This window comes from Dryobates pubescens, chromosome 37, assembly GCF_014839835.1.
Source record: "Dryobates pubescens isolate bDryPub1 chromosome 37, bDryPub1.pri, whole genome shotgun sequence".
In the NCBI taxonomy this organism is placed as follows: Eukaryota; Metazoa; Chordata; class Aves; order Piciformes; family Picidae; genus Dryobates; species Dryobates pubescens.
Genome location: NC_071648.1, coordinates 513,282 through 533,411, shown reverse-complemented (window position 1 = coordinate 533,411; position 20,130 = coordinate 513,282). Strand labels below are relative to the sequence as shown.

The 20,130-nt window shown below is 45.6% G+C and overlaps 1 protein-coding gene across 1 annotated transcript in view; it reads left to right on the top strand.

The window, feature by feature from the left end:
* Positions 1-2,309, top strand: part of PMS1 (PMS1 homolog 1, mismatch repair system component) — a 50,346-nt gene extending 48,037 nt beyond the window's left edge. Inside the window, exon 12 of the mRNA XM_009911208.2 lies at positions 2,005-2,309. Coding sequence (XP_009909510.2) covers positions 2,005-2,196 — 192 coding nt within the window. The 3' untranslated portion in view covers positions 2,197-2,309. The remainder of the gene's footprint in view (positions 1-2,004) is intronic.
* The last annotated feature ends 17,821 nt before the right edge of the window (positions 2,310-20,130 follow it).

The following is a 20,130-nucleotide window of genomic DNA, read 5'->3' as shown; positions in this document are numbered from 1 at the left end:
TAAAATGTGTGTCAAAACTCTTCTTTCTTCAGTTATTTGTTAGCATGCTTCCCTGAACAGAGCTACCTCAGAATGAGACCCTAGGCACTTGCACAGATGTCTGTTAGCTTTTAAACAATTATGACCCTAATCTCTCCCTGTCTCTTTGGGGGCAGTAAGTTTACAGCTGCCTCCTTTGGAGCGAGTGATTCTGTTGTGTGCTACTGAACCGTTCCCATGCACTCACCAAAGAAGCTTAAAGCAGGGCCCTGTTGAGGGACAAGTGGTTTGCAGCTTAGTTTTCATAGGTTCATATTCATAGAGTCACAGAATGACTTGAGTTGGAAGGACCTTAAAGATCATCTGGTTCTAACCCCTCTCCAAGGGACACCTTCCACTAGATCAGGTTGCTCAAGTCCTCATCCAGCCTGGCCTTGAACACCTCCAAGCAGGAACCATCCAAAGCTTTCCCAGGCAACCTGTTCCAGTGTCTCACCACCCTCACTGTAAAAAACTTCTTCATAATCTCCAGTCTAAATCTGTCCTCTCAGAAGCTTTATTTCCTCTACTTACAAATGCCATAGGATCAGACTGAGTAGGAAGGAATTGGTTTATATACAGAGAGAGCTACACACCCCCCCAAAGGTTTGTATATCCAGAGATTATCATGGAAGGCTTCTGAAGAGCAGTGTTGATCCTGTGAGGAACTTAAAAAGATGGCTGTGCATCAGTCACACTGGCAGGAAATGACATGGGAAGTAGGAAACAGGGGAAGGTGTCCCTGCCCAGGGCAGGGCGTCTGGAAGTAGCTGATCTTTAAGGTTCCTTCCAGCCCAAAGCATTCCTTGAATCTGTGAAGTAGATGGATTGCTGTCATGAAAAAATCTAGAACTGTAAAAATAAGCCCTGAGGCTTTTTTGGTTATTCTTGTGGGTCAGCATTAGACAGGCTCAAGTTTCATGTTGGAGCAGCAGCTTTTGCTGTCTTTTGGCAGGCTTAGAAGAAACGATAACGTGATGGTTAGGGAAGCAGCCTTTCTGGGTAGAGAACAGCTCACAGGGATTGATTTTTATTTTATTTCCAGTTGAAGGAGTTGGAGAAAATCCCAAAGGAAAAAAAAAATCTACTTTAGGATTTCTATTAAAATGTTGTGAAAGCTGCCTCAGGTTTGTCCAATGTGAAGGGAGGTTGTGTACTGCATCCGCTTCTGCCTAGGCAGCATTGCTAAAGTAGAGAAGAGAAGGCAATGCCAGGAAGCCATTTAGCAGTCAGTTCTGCTTCTAGCCTTGTGAGACAACTGGATGCAGCAGACCTTGTCTGACAGAACAAAGTTAAGGTCTCCCTGTGCTGTTCTGAGGACATGTGTAACTGAATGTTTGACTTCATTTCTGTTGTAAAGTTGGTGGCGTAGAATGTGTCTTGTAAACCAGTAAACATCTTCACAGATTCATAGAATGGGTTGGACTGGAAGGAACCTTAAAGACCATCTAGTTCCAACCTCCCTGACACAGCCAGGGACACCCTCCTCTAGACCTGGTTGCTCAAGGCCTCACCCAGCCTGGCTTTGAACACCTCCATGGAGGGGCATCCACAACCTCCCTGGACAACCTGTTCCAGTGTCTCACCACCCTCACTGGAAGTGTCTTCCTAGTCTCCAGTCTAAATCTGCCCTCCTCAGGCTTCAATCCATTCCTCTGAATTCTACCATTACAAACCCTTGTCAAATGTCCCTTGCTGGTGCCAACAGTAGTAAGATATTCAAAACCCAAAGCATTTTGCAGAAGAGTGCAGACAGGAGCAGGAGACTGACTCTGCGTGCACCTCCGTGGTAGAAGTGCCACGAAGTTACCGCTAAGATATGTTCAGAGACATTGGGGTTGCTGGGATTCACAATCAGCAGAGAATGGAAGGGTGACCTTTATCCAGGCTGTGTTTAATTGCTGCTTACTGGCAGCCCCAGGTTAATGTGCTAAGAAATGGTACTTTCAAACTGCTGGGGTTTTGTTTCTGTTGTTCTTCTCACAGGGAGAAGCAGTGCGGTTAGCTCGGCAGCTGCCCTTGCGCTTGTCCAAGGAGGATGTACAAAGCACCATTCACAGGATGAAGCAGCAGCTTGGGAAGGAACACAAAGGCTGTGTCCATGGCCGTCCTTTCTTTCATCACTTAACAGATATTCCAGAAGTTTACAAGCACAACTCCATGGAAATTAGTCAATGAATGGAACACTTTGGGATTACCTTTCTCCTGCTTAATTTGGATTATTGCTCTGTAATCTCAGTATGTTTTGTGCACAGCTTTTGTATAAAAACTTTTCCCTATCCTGTGTTCACCTAGAGGCTTCTTTAATTTAAATTCAAGTGCCACTTGAAAACTGACAATAAATACTGGAGAGGAACAACAGCTCAGTGTTTGGTGTGGGGTTGTGTTCTTCTTTCTCTGAAGAATTCATTACAGGAATGTCTTCACCTGGTTTGATGCTTTTCTTGCAGCTGCAGGTTTACAAAATATTAGTATGTCAGAATTTTTTAGCTGCAAGGTGCTTTCAGCAGAGCCTAGAAGAGTTTCTCTTACTAAGGACATGAGATGTTAGGTGCTAAAAGAAGGGCAGATAGACGTAGGTACTAAAATTTGGTCTTGGTCCTATGCAGTTGTTACAATTAGCCCAAGCTCAGGGGTGCTGTCAATACACTAGAGGGGTGGGACAGCAGCTGGAGGAACCTGTACAAGCTGGGGAGGTGGGCCCAGGTGAAGCTCATGAGGTTCAATGAGACCCAGGTGCAGGGTCCGGCACATGAGCTGGAACATTCCTCATTATCAAAACAGGTGGGGAAGTTATGAGATTGAGAGCAGCCCTGCAGAAAAAGACTTGGGGGTATTGGTGGATGAGAAGCTGCACGTGAGCCAGCCATGTGCCCCTGCAGCCCAGAAGGCCAATGCAGCCTGGACTGCATCAAAAGAAGCACGGCCAACAGGTTGAGAGGTGATTCTGCCACTCTGCTCTGATGAGACCTTACCAGAGGATGGGGACCTGCTGGACCAGTTGCAGAGAAGGGCCACAAAAATGATGAGGAGCTGGAACACCTTTGCTGTGAGGACAGAGGGAGATGGGATTGTTCATCTTGGAGAAGAGGAGGCTCTGGGGAGACCTAATAGCAGCCTTCTAGTACCTGAAGGGGGCTTACAAGAAGGCAGCAGAAGGCCTGCAGTGATAGGGCAAGGGGCAATTGTTTGAAATCAGAGCAGAGGAGATTTAGACTGAAGGTTGGAAAGAAGTCCTTTAGCATGAGGCTGATGGAATACTGCAACAGGTTGCCCGGGGGGAAGTTGAGGCCCCATCCCTGGAGATATTCAAGGTCAGGCTCAACAAGTCTGAGCAACCTGATCTAGAGGAGGATGTCCCTGTTCACTGCTGGGGTTTTGGACTAGATGACCTTTGGAGGTCCCTTTCAACCCAAACTATTCTGTGATTCTAGGATAATGATCAAATAAAGAACCTCACATTTCCCTCTAGCTGGCAGGGATCCCTTTAACAGGCACAGATACTAGAGAAAATTATAGTAATGAGGAAAATAAAGAAACAAACCTGGAGGTGTAAAGCTCAAACCATTCTATGGTTATGTTTTATGCCATTGAAGTAAGTTTATCCTGCTCATAAAGAGCAGGGATGATCAGATGGCACAAGCAGGATATTTTTCCAGGCTCAAGCAGTGAGCAAGGCACAAGGTGAGAATGTCACTGCAAAACTGGACACTTGTTACTTGCAAATGTCACTCAGTGCAGAAGATGTGAATTTTTAGAATGGAAGTGAGAAGGTGGATGGAGACACAGGAAGGGGACGTGACTCTTGGCTCTGAGGGGGAAACAGGATCCCAGCCCTGCAGTGGATGCAGAAGGTTATAGTTTGTTTATTTTTATTCTCCTTCGGATGCAAACTGTGAGAGTTTAGAGTGTAGCCATTACAGTGACAAAAGCCAAAGGTAAGCTGGAGACTTGACATTTATCTCCTAGCAAAGTGTGTTGTAACTAAAATGAGTATGTGCACCAGTTGTAGCCAAGTAGGCCTGCAATGCATAGCATTTAATGAGATTAATAATTGCTACCTTTTCTCCAAGAGGCAAAATAGCTGTACCCTAATTAGACCCATGCCTAATTATACCAGTGCCTTCAATAAGGCTAGAGGCAACATCACCTGCTTTCAGATAGCAGTGATGTTGGAAAAGAGAAGTCCTGTAACTGGTGTTCAAGCCCTAGGCTGATGGTAAAACCTTGGTAACTTGGTGCTCACAGGTGGGTGTAGTTGCTGTGCTCATCAGGCACTGCTGTGGGCACAGGTGCATCAAGTTAAGCAATTGGGAGCTGGGCATTTCCTCCTTTCCTGCTGTCCCTTAGCTCAGTTTGCTTTCTGCCTCCGTGGAGTTTTGGGCATTGTGGTGCAGCTGGGTGCCGGCGGCGAGGGCAGTGGTGTGGCTTCGGAGTGGTGAGTCTGGGGGTCTCCCCACTGTGGTACTTGTAGTAGGGGGTGCAAGTTGCAACTGAGTTGTGCTGTTGGGAAATGGCTTTAGGTAGGGTGAGCCTCTCCTTGCTTTTGTCCAGCGTGGACAGGGAAATGCTGCCTGCTTTCTGTTTCTAGAGTGCACTTTCTTGTTCTAGAGGTGCTCTGGTGCTGCATCCATTTTATGTTCTGTATTTACAGGATGGAAGTGCCCCCCTTCTAGACAGGCAATATGAAAAAGTCAAAGGGTGCCCTTGCTGTGCAGTGCTTCTCAACAAGGAAGGCTCCTTAACTCGCTGCTATTGCATCAGCACCTTATGCCGCTTCGATATCATTAAGTGACAAAACCCACCAGGCTCTTGGGAGAGCATGCAAAGGCTGCCTGTCTGGCTGGTCAGTCCTCACCTGTGTGGTCTGAGAGAGGGCAGAAAACCTAAACCATGTCATGATGAGCAGAATTGGTTATTGTTGTGCTTACCTCTTCCCTTAGAGGAAGAAGTGGCAGGGCAGGCATGTGTCCCAGCAGCAAGCAGACAAGGCTGCCCCATCGTTATACCCCGGTGTCATGGAACCCACACACACCTGTTCCCAGCATGAGCAGCCAGGTGGCCAAGAAGGCCAGCAGCTTCCTGGCCGGTATCAGAGCAGTGTGGCCAGTAGGGAAGTGGTCATGTCCCTGTACTTTCTCTGGTGAGGCCACAGCTTGAGAACTGTGTTCAGTTCTGGGCTCCATGGTACATGGAAGACATGGGGAATGTCCAAAGAGCAGCAAGGCTGGTGAGGGGGTTGGAGGGCATGGCACAGGAGGAGTGTCTGAGGCAGCTGGGGTTGTTTAGTGTGGAGAAGGCTAAGGGGACATCTTACTGCTCTCTACAGCCACCTGAAAGGAGGTTGGAGTGAGCTGGGGATTGGTCTCTTCTGCCTAGTATCAGGTGATAGAACAAGAGGAAATAGCCTGGAATGGTGCCAGGGGAGGTTTAGGTTGGGTATTAGTAAAAATTTCTTTCCTGAAAGAGTGGCAAGGGATTGAAACTGGCTGCCAGGGAGGTGGTGGAGTCACCATCCCTGGAGGTGTTCAGAAAACATGTAGGTGTGGCACTTACAGACATAGCTTAGTGGTCATGGTAGCTGAGTTAAGGTTGGACTTGATCTTAATGGTCTTTTCCAGCCTTAATGATCCTCTGCTTTCAGGGGACATCCAATATTTTCTCTGCCCCCTGCTGGCATTTTGTTGTTGTACATTTTGGACCCCTTAGATTGATGGGTAGGCAGATCTGAGGCTGACCATGAACCAGCATCGTTCATTCCTCACTTTTAGTCACCAGCATGTTACATAAATATGGGTAGAAACCTGAGAGGGACATGGCACCTTCTGTGTGTTTAATTTGTGACCGTGTTGGCAATTTCAGTAACAAAGTTTGTGTTTGGGTGAAGTGCGTGTGTGGAGGGATTTGAGTAGTTCTGGGGCTTTAGGATGAACAGCAGCAGTTCAGGGAGTAATAAATATCCCTTTGGTTTTGCTAACTTATTTCAGGAGCACTTGGAATCAGAATGTCAGGGGTTGGAAGGGACCTCCAGAGATCAACAGGTCCAACCCCAGTGGTTTCATTTCTTCTAGTGGCTACAAGGTTTTTTCCACCTACATACTTCAAGCCAGCAACAAAGATCAACTTTTTAGTTGTTGGAAAGGGTGATAATGCTTGGCCCATCTTTGGGGGGGTGATGCTTGGCCACCTTCTGTGGTAATGCTTGGCCACCTTCTGTGGTAATGCTTGGCCACCTTCTGTGGTAATGCTTGGCCTTGCTCGGGGGCGATGCTTGGCTGCCTTCAGTGGTGATGCTTGGCCTTCAGTGGTAGTGCTTGGCCTTGCTCGGGGGTGAGGCTTGGCCTTGCTCAGGGGTGATTCTTGGGCATCCAAGTTTGTTTTCTATGAAGCAGGCCTGAGTTTGGTTGGGTAGGAGGAGTTGGTTCAGTTCAACTTAATTCTCAACCTTTTTTTGTCTGTGGAAGAGACACTGAAGGTTTTTTCTCTTGTACCCGGATTTTAAGAGGCTGGCTTAGCAAGTGTAAGAACCTGAAGGTGCATCTATTTAATTTGGGGAATGGAAAGCTACCCAAAAGCAGCTTTTCTTTCCACCTCCACCCCCCCTCTCCCCAACCCTGGTCTCTCTCTCTGAGTATGGAGTATCACATCTGAAATTATGGAGACTATGAATGTGGAAATGTTAAATCTTTTGTTAATGGCTTCGAATTAAGCACACATTGTTGCAGATGATTTGGAGGACTTATTTAAAGTAAATATACAATTTCAAGCTCAATTATCATTCATAGCTGAACCCAACATAGCGAGGTATTAGGTCTGTGAATTTGATACAGTGTCACTTCATAATTACAATGCTTTTTTTACAGTAAATTTGATATAGAACAGTTGCTAAAGGAAAGCTGCTGAGTAGTGTGACCAACCATTTTATGGGACACATCTGGTGCATTCGTTCAGGATGTGCACTGCAGAAGAACAGAGCCTCCTGCACAGCACCAGAAGGAAGCTAACCCCACATGTATACATTTTGTGGACATGCAGAGAGGTCAAACAATTAGGAGATAATTGTGCAAGCGAATCGGAGGGGGATGTTCAGAATGTTGCTTCAAAACAGCCAAGGAGGAAACGGAGGAGAATTTATTGTTTTTAAATCTCACATGAATGGTTTACACCTGTTAATGGTACAGCTCGAACAGCTGTGCCTTTTATTATCAGTAAACAGATGCAGAAAGCAGTGGAATGTTTTAAAGCAAGATGTTAATCCTGGCTTCCACTATTGAACATTCTCACAACGTCGTGATTAAACATTAACTGTAGTGCTGCTGTCATCTGCACTTACAGAGGTTGGCTTTTTTTGATTCCCTTTCTTTATTTTATTTTTTTAAAATCAGTTTTGTGGCTGAAGCTGTACATTTCCACCCAAAGTTATCGTGGTCTTTCGTCCACCCCATGATAAGTCTGCTAAGTGTTAAGTGTAAGTCTGCTTTGTGTTACACTCATGAGGAATGGGCTGCCCAGGGAGGTGATGGAGTTGCCATCACTGCAAGTATTTAAACTAAGAGTGACTGAGGCACTTGTTACCATGGTTTGGTTGAGTAGATGGTGGTGGGTGATAGGTTGGACTCTGTGATCTTGAAGGTCTTTTCCAGCCTGGTTAAATCTGTATTCTATTCTGCTTTCCCAGCATGGCCCCTGTGTTTTCCCTGTTCCTCCCAGTAACTCCAAAATCCTTTTCTAGTGCTCCCAGTGCCTTTCCAAGTCTCCCAGTGCTCCCAGTAACCTCCAGATCTTCTCCCAGTGGGGCCCCAGATCTTTCCCCCAGTGGGGAAGTGTCCTCCCAGTATAAGTCCTTTTTGCACCTTTTCCTTTAATGATTTTGTTTAACTGATGATTTCATCAGGCTGAATGACTCGGCCAAAGTGACCTTGATCTGGTTTTGCTTGAGCATTATTTCTGTGTTTTTAATTTCACTCTGAAATCAAACAAGTTATAAGACTGGGGAGGGGAGGGAATTCTTCTTGAGGATCCAGGCTTTGTTTTGTAAGAACTCCATATGAAGTTGGTTGGTATTCTAGGTGAAGCTGGGCCAGAGCTTTTGCTCTGAGCTCCGTGTGAAGTTGGTTGGTATTCTAGGTGAAGCTGGGCCAGAGCTTTTGCTCTGAGCACCTTGTGAAGTTGGTTGGTATTCTAGGTGAAGCTGGGCCAGAGCTTTTGCTCTGAGCACCTTGTGAAGTTGGTTGGTATTCTAGGTGAAGCTGGGCCAGAGCTTTTGCTCTGAGCTCCGTGTGAAGTTGGTTGGTATTCTAGGTGAAGCTGGGCCAGAGCTTTTGCTCTGAGCACCTTGTGAAGTTGGTTGGTATTCTTGGTGAAGCTGGGCCAGAGCTTTTGCTCTGAGCTCCGTGTGAAGTTGGTTGGTATTCCAGGTGAAGCTGGGCCAGAGCTTTTGCTCTGAGCACCTTGTGAAGTTGGTTGGTATTCTAGGTGAAGCTGGGCCAGAGCTTTTGCTCTCAACACCATATGTGCCATATGAGGTTGGTTGGTATTCTAGGTAAAGCCTTTGCACAGTTAGGCCCAGCACTGCATGCTGGGATAGTATCAGCTGGATGTTACAGGAGAGGATCTCCTGCAGTGCATTGGAATGTTTTGGTTTATGTGAAAACAGTTTTAAGGTCAGTTCAGTATTTTTGTATGGCTGTCTTCTGACAAATGTATTGTGCTACTGAAGCTTTGAAATACAGAGCAGCTATGGTTCTGCCAGCCTCTGGGGGGGAGGGGGAGGGGGAAATTACCTCAAAACTACAGATGCAATGCCACATCTTTAAAGTTTAGAGTTGTAGTATCTGAGAGTGTTCTAAACAACGGAGCATTTCGATGCCTCAAGGTGCAGTTGTGGAGCATTACCAACTCAGCACTCCAAGAGCGGAAGCACAGAGCATTAATGCTGTCAAACTCGCCTGGCAGATTAGTTTTCAGGAAACGCAGAGACCAGTGAAGATGGCAGCTGCATTATTAAAATCCTGTACTCAAGCCCAGGTCAAATTGTTCATTCATGCATGGAGTAACTCAGCATTAATTGAATCATTACATTTTTCAGATATTTTAGATCACTGATGTTTTGTGCTCCAGCACTTACAATGCCTGCTTAAATGGCAGCGTTCACACGGAGCGAGGGTTCTGACAGGAGTGCTGTACGAAGCACTCATGTGTGAGACAGGTCACTGCAGTGATGAAGCTCTGCTAGCAGAAGTGAGATTCTGCTTCATTTATAATGTCAGGACAGCCTGGTTTGGGAGGATTTCAAAGATGCTTAGTCAAGTAAAATGATCTAAGTTGATGTAAAATAACAGAGAGGTTACAATTTTCCTTGCTCTGGGTAGGCTGGTACTGTTTCTGTTCGGTAAATGTGAATATTCCTGACAAAGATAAGAGCGTGGACAGGCTGCAAGAGTTGGGGCTGCTCAGCCTGGAGAAGAGAAGACTCTGGGGAGATCTTAGAGCAGCCTTCCAATACCTGGAGGGGACCTGCAAGAGAGCTGGGAGGGCTCATAGTGATAGTATGAGGGGCAATGGATTGAAGCTTGAAGAGGGCAGATTTAGACTGGAGATGAGGAAGAAATTCTTTACAGTGAGAGTGGTGAGACACTGGAACAGGTTGCTCAGGAAGGTTGTGGATGCTCCCTCCATGGAGATGTTCAATGCCAGGTTGCATGAGGCCTTGAGCAACCTGGTCTAGTGGAAGGTGTGTCCCTGGGGGTTGGAACTAGATGATCTTTAAAGTCCCTTCCAATCCAAACTGAATCTGTGAATTACAAAAAGGAGGAGGGAGAAAGCCTCTCCTGTTCATTAAGCAGCTTTAAAGGAGTCCTATCACCTCACTCCAAGAGAATGGAAAGGAAAATTCTTTTGGAAATAACCTGAGTTCATCTCCTGTAAAGCTGTTGAAAGGCAAATCCTTACAGCTGTAAGGACCTGACCTAGGTATGATTCTGGTGGGTTTGGACTTGATGATCCTTGGGGTCTCTTCCAACCTTAGTTACTGTGATACTGTTTCTCTTCTTCTTCACTTAAACAGGCACAGTTGGGTTATTATTTGGTCAGTCGTGGCCATTCCTAATGTTCCCTGACAGCTTAGGTGTATTCAGTTTAGAATCCATGAATAGCTACTAAGACATGCAGAATTATAGAGGAGTAGTTCTGGAAGCAAATTCCTTCTTCAGAGGAATTCATGCAATTGCATTGTTGGACTTCAGTCTTCAGCATTCAACTCCAAGCCCCCCAGTCTCAAACCTGCTTGCCTGAGATCCCATTGCCATTTAGGAGAGCTGTACCTGCCATGCTTTATTTATGATGACCTTTGAGCTGGGGATGTGCTGCCAACTGCTGTAGGAAGCATGGATTTGCAGTTCCAGGTTTGGGCTAAGTCTGCAAATAAGGAAATTTGCCAGAATATTGCTGCTGGCCTTTTAGAATATTATTGCAGTAGTGGGTTTCACTGTGGAACCTGCAAACACTTCATGGGGCACCAGCTGCCTGTAGATGATGGAAGCTGAGGCAGCAGCTTGATCAGCCTTGGGCTGGATGTGGAATTTACAGGGGAGAGACCTCAAACTCTGCAGTTCAGCTTAGCTGCACTTTCGCTACGGTGAGCACGAACCTGCTGGTTAGTCATGGGCTCAGTACCTTCTAGCCCAGCTCTGAACTCCTTGTGGAGTCCTGAGGGCTGTGCAATGTCTGAGCCTACACTACTGTGAGCCATCAAAACTTGTGCAGTTTTTCATTCTTATTGTGTCCTCTTTCTCCTGAATTTCTTCTGGTGCTCTCTAGCAACCAAGCATTGTGCTGAATTCTTTGATCATGTCAAGTAGTTGTTGTTTTCTCTCTTAGTTTTTAGGGTGTTTTTCTTAAACCCTGTGTAGTGCAGAATTAATAAAACTAGAACCCAGTCCACCTAAGGAAGGGCTTAAATAGTAAAATCTGTTGCACTAATCACTGTCTTGACACTCACTTTTCTGATTTGCCAGTCTGAAGCCTTTTAACTGTAGCTGAAAAAAAACTGGAGCAAGTCTTTTGACACAGCAGAGTTTGTTGTAAGGAAGATTTAATGGCTCGTTATGTCCTATTTCTATAAACAGAAGTCATTTAGAGTTCAGCAGATATATTTAGAATCAGCATTTGTGCTGGTAGTTAGAAGCTGAATCAAATAATCTTTGAAAAGCTCAATATAGAGAAGGGAATCTGCAAGCTCTGACTCACCTTGCAACTAATTCTTTCAAGAGACTTGGGCAAGTTCACAGTCCTGACCAACAACACGGAGAATCGCGCTTGTGGTTTGGTTTACAAACCTTTTTAGTGGTGAGGTGAAGGTTGTGTGCAAACATGAATAGTTTTAAGAGAGGTTTATGGCTACTGCTGTGCAAGAGATCTGCTTCTGCACTCGACCATAGCAAAGTTCCCTCATCTTCATAAGGGAAGGTTTCCCTGTCTCAAGGAGAGCAGTGTAAGGCCCAGTAGAATGGACAGCTGGAAGCTCTGGAAAGGTCCTGTCTGCTTTGGTCTGGTTCACAGAATCCTAGCCTGGTGGGGGTTGGAAGAGACTCCTAGAGATCATCTAGTCCAGCGTCCTTGCTAATGCAAGGTCACCCACAGCAGGTTGCACAGGATCACAATGTCCAGGCAAGTTTGGAGTCTCTTCAGAGAAGGAGATTCTACAACCTCTCTGGGCAGCCTGCTCCTGGGTTTGGCACCCTCACAGCAAAGAAGTTTTGCCTTCTGCTTCGGTGGGACCTGCTATGTTCCAGCCTGTGCCCATTGCCCCTTCTCTTATCACTGTGCACCACTGAAAAGAACCCAGCCCTGTTCTCTTAACACTTGCCCTGGCAGGTCAAAAATATTAACAGGAGTTTACAGTTTAGGTGATAGATCACTCAGTGTAATGTGTTGACCTGGAGGTATGCATAATAGCTGAAACGAGCAGGAGAAGTTTAAGATATGAGTTTTAGAGCAAACAGTAAATTAAAACCACAGTGACCTTTTGGTCTTGCTAATCATGCACAAAGGTGTTCATCTGTCGGTCTGTGCTAATGGCACTAACAGGCTCTTGCTCAGGGGCAAGCTCTTGCTCTGGCCTTGGCTGATGAAACATGCAATTAAAAAGTTTACAAGCACACCTTGATGCAATTATTGCACGTGGTGGTTTGGGAAAAGATAGCAGCTCTTTTCTCATGACAAAGGGGTTCACTTAGCCATCAGTGCCCTACTTCAGACTGAAGTTGCTGTTTCTGCCCTGGTTGCTGGCTGTGGCTGCGTCTGCTCTGGTAGGAAGTCTGGTAGTTTCTACTCTCTATCAGTTCTGGTGGAGATTTTGCCAAACACTCAGAAGTTTAAAAGCATATTATATACTGCACTCCACTCTTTTTCCTCCTGTGTTTTAACACAACTGTTGTCCTTTCTTCCACATTGAGCACCCGTGCTTGTAACACTGAACACCAAAAGTCACTCACTTCTGTGGTCACCCTGCCATTAAAGAATTATCTCGCAGGGATTCCTTTGCAGAGAACTAAACTCTGTCCTCACCTCTGAATGGGACACTTGTTGCCATGCTTGAATTTTGATTGCTTCAGTGAGAATCAGAGAAGTTTTCACATCAGTACTGAAGAGGGACAACGTGAGGACAGGTATTATTTAGCTTTGTTCTCTCCTGATACTTGCAGCGGCTATAAAATGATACTTTACCATTTGTGTTGCTGTCCATCCAAGCAGCAGAAAGGTGAAGTTGTACATGAAAAGGAGAATCTCCTGGTGCCCATTTGTCCCCTCATTAAACTGCTGTATTGAGGACTGGCCACTTTGCTGGCTGGGAAGCAGAACCTAACATGCTTGTAGTGTTTCCCCTCGCTTTAACTACACTGGAAGGTCTCCTTGTTGGGTAAAATGATCTGCTGGTACCAAATGATATATATGATGTGCCACACAAAAGATTTCCTGTTTTCAGTTTGTAGGACATGACCTGTGGGCTAGCTGAAGCAGGCATCACCAAGAGAGGGCTATATCTACATATACAAGTGCTCCTATTGATACCTTATTTTTCTAAGATTTTGCTGAGTAAAGCTATTTCCATACATAAGGGTTTTGGCCATCTGCAACTGCTTGTCAATGAGCCTGGGTTGAGAACACTGCTTGTAATTGTAACCTCAGGAATGTGTGACCAGCTCGCGGCCAGCTGTGCATGCCCTGACTTTTCCCAGGTGTTAAGATACATGGCCACTTTTGTTTGCCTTAACCAATGGGGCAAAATACACTCCTTGTGGGTTTTTTCCCCACCTTGTATTAAACCTAAAACTGCTGGGTTTTATTGTTTTTTTAATATGTCAAAGCAAACAAGTAGGTCAAGTTGTCCGGTGTTGTTTAATTCTCCTGTGGACATGACCCAGGGCTTTGCCATCTGTATGACACTATGTGTTCAGAGAAACACAGAAAGGGTCCTCAGCCTGCCATAGTCCTGCTAGAAATTAACAGTGCTGACCCTACAAATCACACAAATGATCTTGGTGTTGTCTGGAAAAGGTTTTAATTGTGTTTTAATGGCATAGATGTTTCTGCCGTTTAAGCCTCTTCAGCCAGGGCGAGTTTGGGTAATTGGCTGTATTTTAATGATCCATTTCATGACCACTGGAATGCTTTCTTGCTGTATTCTGCATGGGAGTCTAACTGAAGCTCTCACCAAATCCAACCCAGCACTGTCTGCATAGGTGTTTTTGTCTTTACCTGAGTAGCATTTCTGTGAAGAAAAAGACTTGGGGATGCTGATGGATGAAAAGCTCACCATGAGCCAGCAGTGAGCTCATGCAGCCCAGAAGGCAGTTGTGTCCTGGGCTGCAGCACGAGGAGTATGGCCAGCAGGTGAGGAGAGGCAATTCTGCCCCTTGTGAGACCCCACCTCAAATACTGCATCCATTTCTGGTGTCCCCACCGTAAGAAGCACACTGCTGTTGGAGTGGGTGCAGTGGAGGGCCACAAAGATGGTCCAAGGCACCTCTGCTGTGAGGATAGACTGAGGGAGCTGGGGTTGTTCAGCCTGGAGAAGAGAAGACTCCATGGGGATCTTAGAGCTGCCTGAGGGGAGCCTACAGGAAGGCTGGAGAGGGACTCTTCATAAAGGTGTCTAGTGACAGGACAAGGGGGAATGGTTTTAAGCTGAGGGAGAGTAGGTTTAGACTGGATCTTAGGAAGAAGTCCTTCAGTAAGATGGTGGTGACACTCTGGAATAATAAATTGCCCAGAGAGGTTGTGGATGCCCCCTCCCTGAAGGTGTTTAAAGCCATATTGGAGAAGGGGAAAAGGCCTAGAACAACCAAATCTAGTTGAGAGGTGTCATTGCACATGACAGGGAGGTTGGAGTAGATGATCTCTGAGGTCCCTTCCAACCTAAGCCATTCTACAATTCTCTGTATTCAAGGAGGAGGCACAAATAACTTGAAAGCAATGCCTATGAGCACAGGTTTCCTCCATGCAGGTGTTGGAGGGGGAGAGCACTTCTAGTGATCAAAAGGATCAAATTTGTTCCATGACCTGTGACATTTAGTCAAGTAAAAGGATGAGGTGGACTTATAGACATGACAATTTGCATAGTGTGATTGTCAGAAGGGAATAAATCCTCCTCTGAAGTCACTGCTGTTGTCTTCCATTTGTCACAAAGTTGATATGGTCTCCATCTGGTAGATACAGACAAGAAATGAGTTTGTGGCTTAGGCTGTGACTTAGACACACGTTATCCCTAGAAGTAACCTTCCTACTCTGATCACTTGTCATGGGATGAACTCAGTCCACCAAGCAGAGCAGCTTCTGCACCTTTTGTAATGAGTTCTGAGTTCACAAAGTATGAAAATGTGCTTTTGGGGGCCTTTCAAAGAGGTTTTGGTTAGCTTTGAGTGGAGTAAGGATGCAGCAGCTTCTAAGCCAGCACTGGGGTTTGCCTAAACACTCAGAAGTCAAGGAGGGATGAGCACACATGAAAACTTGACATGTGCTTAAATGCTTTTTGAAATCTAGGTCTTGGGGACTTGGGAAAGGTCACCCAGTCTTGAAAGTGAAAAACTGAGCTCCCAAACGCTTTCTTAGCCCTTGAAAAGTGTATCAGAACTGCTTGGGGAGGAGAGAGAGGGTCACACCAGTCTAATGCTGAGAACTTCTTGGACATGAGGTTGTAGCTGGACAAGTTCTCACTTTTAGCTGCAATGATATGGAGCGTTGCATGATGCCCTTGCATGGAACACTGAATGGTTTGCTTTCAAGGGTGGTTTTGTAGTTAAAGTACTGCTGTGTGAACCCTCTTCAAAAAGCAGGGACTGTCCACTCTTCACCCCAAGAGCTGATAAGAGCTGGGATAAAACTGAATGGTAGAAATCAGCAGCGATTTGTGCCCCTGACTGACATCTCTCCAGGGCTATGTACCAGCGTTGGGATTCCTGTAGCCACTGGTCTTCGGTATTTCCTGTGAAACTTAAACCTAATGTTCCAAATCTGCACCAGCACTCAACTATTCTGTCCTTTGTTTTCTGTTAGTCAAGGTGGCTTTTCTCATTAGTATAAATCACAAAGCTCCTGCAGCAGTAGCCTTGGCCCTATGATATACAGCGGCTCTGCTGTGGCCAAGGAATATTTACAACCCAAAATGCTCCGCTTGGAGTTGGAGAAGCCTTTCACTGTTTCTTCTTTCACAGTTCCTTGCATCCTGATGAGGAATTCTGGATCAAATCAGATGTGAGATGGATCAAATCAGGGTCTTTTAAGAGAAAATCGTATAGAATGCCATAGTACTTTTATTATGCCTGTCAGATGTGAGCAAAATTAATTAGACAAAGGCAAATAAAATGCATCCCTGTGGACATTCATCAGTTTCAAACCAAGGCAATGAAAATCTCTGCAGTGCATTGCAGAATCACAGAAGGGTGGGGGTTGGAAGGGACCTCTGGAAATCATTGAGGCAGGTTCACCTAGAGAAGGTCACACAGGAACATGTCCAGGTGTGTTTTGAGTGTCTCCAGAGATGGAAGCTCCACCACCTCTCTGGGCAGCCTTCTCCAGTGCTCCAGCACCCTTAAATTAAAGAAGTTCCTCCTTATGTTTAGGTGGAACTTCTTACGTTCAAGTTTGTGCCCATTACCCCTGTTCCTGTCACTGGGTGCCGCTGCAAAAAGCCTGTTCCTGTCCTCCTGGCACCCACCCTTGAAATATCAATCAGCATTTACGAGATCCTCTCTCAGTTTTCTCTCTTTCAGAATGAGATGGCCCAATTCTCTGAGCCTTTCTTCATAAGAGAGAGATTCTAGGTGCCCAATCATCTTTGCAGCTCTTTTCTCTACCCTCTCCAGTAAGTTCCTTCTTCAGCCTGGGAGCCGAGAACTAGACATAGGACTCCAGATGTGGCCTTGCCAGGGCAGAGTAGAGGGAGAGGAGAACCTCCCTTGACCTGCTGGTTGCACTCTTCTTGATGCACCCCAGGATGCCATTGGCCTTCTTGGCCACAAGGGCACATTGCTGGCTCATGGACAGCCTGTTGTTCAGCAGGACTCCCAGGTCCTTTTCCCTGGAGCTGCTCTCCAACAGATCAGTCCCCAACCTGTACTGATCCACGGGGTCGTTCTCCCCCACATGCAGGACTCTAGCCTTGCCCTTGTTGAATTAGATTTCTCCTCATCCAGCCCTCAAGCCTGTCCAGGTCTCACTGAATGGCAGCCCAGCCTGATGGGGTGTCAGGCACTCCTCCCAGTTTGCTGCTGGCTGGGGAGATTATTCTCATTCCTACTTAAGCTGTTCACTACTAAAGGAGTGGGAAACTTACTGCACTAAGTAAGAAATACCTGGTTTTACCTAAAGTAGTTCCAAAGTGGCTTTACCATTAGACTTAAAGTTGACAGTGGCAAAAAAAATACATTAAAAAGACAAGCAGCATGCATGTATTTCTTCATATCTGCTCATCTTTCTTATTTTCATTCCTGCATTTAAGGTTCAGTCTTCCTGAAGGAAAAAAAAAGGCTGATGCACGTGGATCTCTACTAACATTAGGCATATTAGTGATTGGACCTGGAGACAACTCCTTACTTCATATACAAAAGAACCTGATGTAAAATCATAGAACCATAGAATGGTCTGGGTTGGAAGGGATGACCTACAAGGGTCATCTAGTCCAACCCCTTCTGCAGTAAGCAGGGGCATCTTCAACTAGATCAGGTTGCCCAGAGCCCTGTGGAGCTTCATCTCAAATATCTGCAGGGATGGGGCCTCAACTACTTCCCTGAGCAACCTGTTGCAGTGTTCCACTACCCTCGTGCTTTCCAACATCCATGTGTCCAAGTGCTTTAGATTCCTGCTCTTTCTCAGAGAGCTTTTGGAGAGCAAATAGGTATTGCTGATGCTATCACTCTGTGTAATTTTAGAGTATTCTCCTCTTGTTAGACCTGCTGAGTTTGAACACTTGCTCTATGAGGACTTAGGTCTCACTGGAGTAGGAAATATTTTCTTCCTGTGTAGGTTTTGACAGATCAACAGGAATTCACAGATTGCATTGAGTTGGTAGGGACCCTCAAAGGTCATCTTGTCCAAAACCCCTGCAGTCAGCAGGGACACCTCCAACCAGATCAGGCTGCTCGGGGCCACATCCAGTCTGATCTTGAATGTCTCCAGGGACAGGGCCTCCACCACATCCCTGGGCAGCCTCTTCCAGTATTTCACCACTCTCATTGTGAAAAACTTCTTCCTGATTTCCAACCTGCTCCAGTTTGAAATCATTGCTCTGATTTGATGCAGCTTTCAGTCATGTTGCCTTCTGTTGCATTTTCATCAGCTACTGAAGGCCAAGTAGCACTAACTTAGTAGGTGGGAGGAAACCACAGGGAACAACTCCAAGTTGGTATTTTTTCTCCTGTAGCAGCATAGGGATCCAGCTGAGCAGAGCTGTTGGCCTTGCTCCTCAGGGCTAACATAAATTAAAGGTCCTGAGCACGAGGGGTTGTTAACATTCTCATAGGGCTCTTTATAAGATGTTAACCCCCGTGGTCTGGCCAGGCTCCAAAAGGGGTAATTACATTCTTCCTACCTAAATTCCCCCTGCAATTGCAATTCGATGTGCTGGTATTCCTCACTTCCTCTCCTCTGCCGTGCCCCGTGGAACAGTTGTTACATTTCATCCCAGAGGTACTTGCTCTCGGTGACTGATGGAGTGATCTGTGCCTCAAGTCTGCAAAGCATTTATAGAGCCTTCTTGGATGAAATGTGATTTACGATGCTTCATTTCGGTTTAATTATCTGCTGGTTAGAATGGCCTCGGTTTAATCTCAGCCCTGTGAACCTTGTGCAACAGACCTGGAACGAGGCAGTCTCAGAAACTGTTCTCCTTCCCTGTTGAGCTTCTTCCCAGGAGGTTTTTAGGTAGGAGAAAAAACAGATCAAAGTGGGGGGGGAAAGAGGAAGGCTTCCCTAAAGGGTTTGTTATAGAATAGGAAGAATTTGAACTATGCAGAAAGGCTGGTGAGATTTTTGCCTCAACTGAAGTCTATATTGAGAGTGTGTGTGTATATATATACACATCTATATAGTGTTTCCTCTGCTTAGGAATTCTGTTGCAACCTTAAAGCAGCATCTAAGCACCCACTTTCTAAAAAATGTCTTGTTTTCTACCACATACTGTACTAGAAATGCCTTTCATTATACACAAAAAAACAAGCTAGAACTTTTATTCAAGAGATTGCCTACTAGTTGGAAGTACACTATATATAAAACACAGGATAGTAGAATGGCTTAGGTTGGAAGACACCTCAGAGATCATCTTCTGCAACCCCACTGCCATGGGCAGGGATGCCTCTCAACCAGACTTCATTGCTCAAGGACTCCTCTAATCTGCTCTTAAACACCTCCAGGGAGGAGACATCCACAGCCTCTCTGGGCAACCAATTCCAGAGTCTCTCCACCCTTGTGCTGAAGAATTTCTTCCTAAGATCCAGTCTAAACCTATTCTTCCTCAGCTTAAAACCATTCTTCCTTCCCTTATGAACATTTTCTCTCCAGCCTTTTCTTCAGGTATTGCAAGGCAGCTCTAAGGTCTCTGTGGAGTCTTCTTTCTCTTCTGCCTGTAAGCAGACAGAGGTTGTACTGAATGTTTAGCAAGGCAGTAAAAGAATACCTGAATGTGCCAAACATGCAGAGACTTCCAGATACAGTGTTCTGTAGTTGTAGGATTTGCTTCTCCTACATCTGCAATACAAATAGGATCAAACCATGCTGGGGGCCATTGCTGAGTTTAGTTTCTCTCTTCACTCACAATCTGTCCTACATGGGAAACCTTTGTACACACAATAACCTGAATGAACTAAACTTCTATTTTGTAAGCTCACTTAGTCTGGTCTGTTGTGTCCCAGCAGGCCATTGCATTTCATGTGGTATCAGCATCAAGCTTAAATATTTAGTTTAGGTCAGATATTTCTGTCCTACAACATCAGCACACAGGCTGCAGGTAGAAACAAAGCATCTGTGCCATAATGTCCTCACTACTTCAGTAAGATCACTCAAGTGGAAGGTTTTGCAGGTGAATAGCACAGGAAACACGTTTCCAGTTACAGATGGCAAAACTCAATGTATGACCCTGCACGAGTGACCGTGAGCTCCCGAGGGGATTCTTTGTGTTACAGTGCAGATCTCCACACACCCCTGCACCAGCCGCTCACCCTCTGGTGCTTCTGAGGACAGGTTAAAAACCAAAGTCAACCAACTGACAAACTGACATGACTCTTCCTGGGGTTAGAACAACAACAACAAAAATTATCTGCCAAGATAAAATGAATTTGAAAGCCCAAAGCTCAACGTGTCCTTGCAAGGTCTTTAATTGTGTTTCAGTGAAAAACTCCACTGCTGGGAACGTAAGACACCTTTCTCTTTGGTCTATGATGAAAGCTGAATCTGTGGTTGTTGCTTAGGAAAGAGCTTACCTGACCTACAGAGCCAGATGTTAACATGAGTTCTTACCTAGATAAAGCCACTTTGTGTGGCTTTTAACCTGGAATAGGAAACTTAATTCTCCTTGCCTAGGAGCAGTTCAGATCGGTTCTTACTTCAAAACAGTTTGCC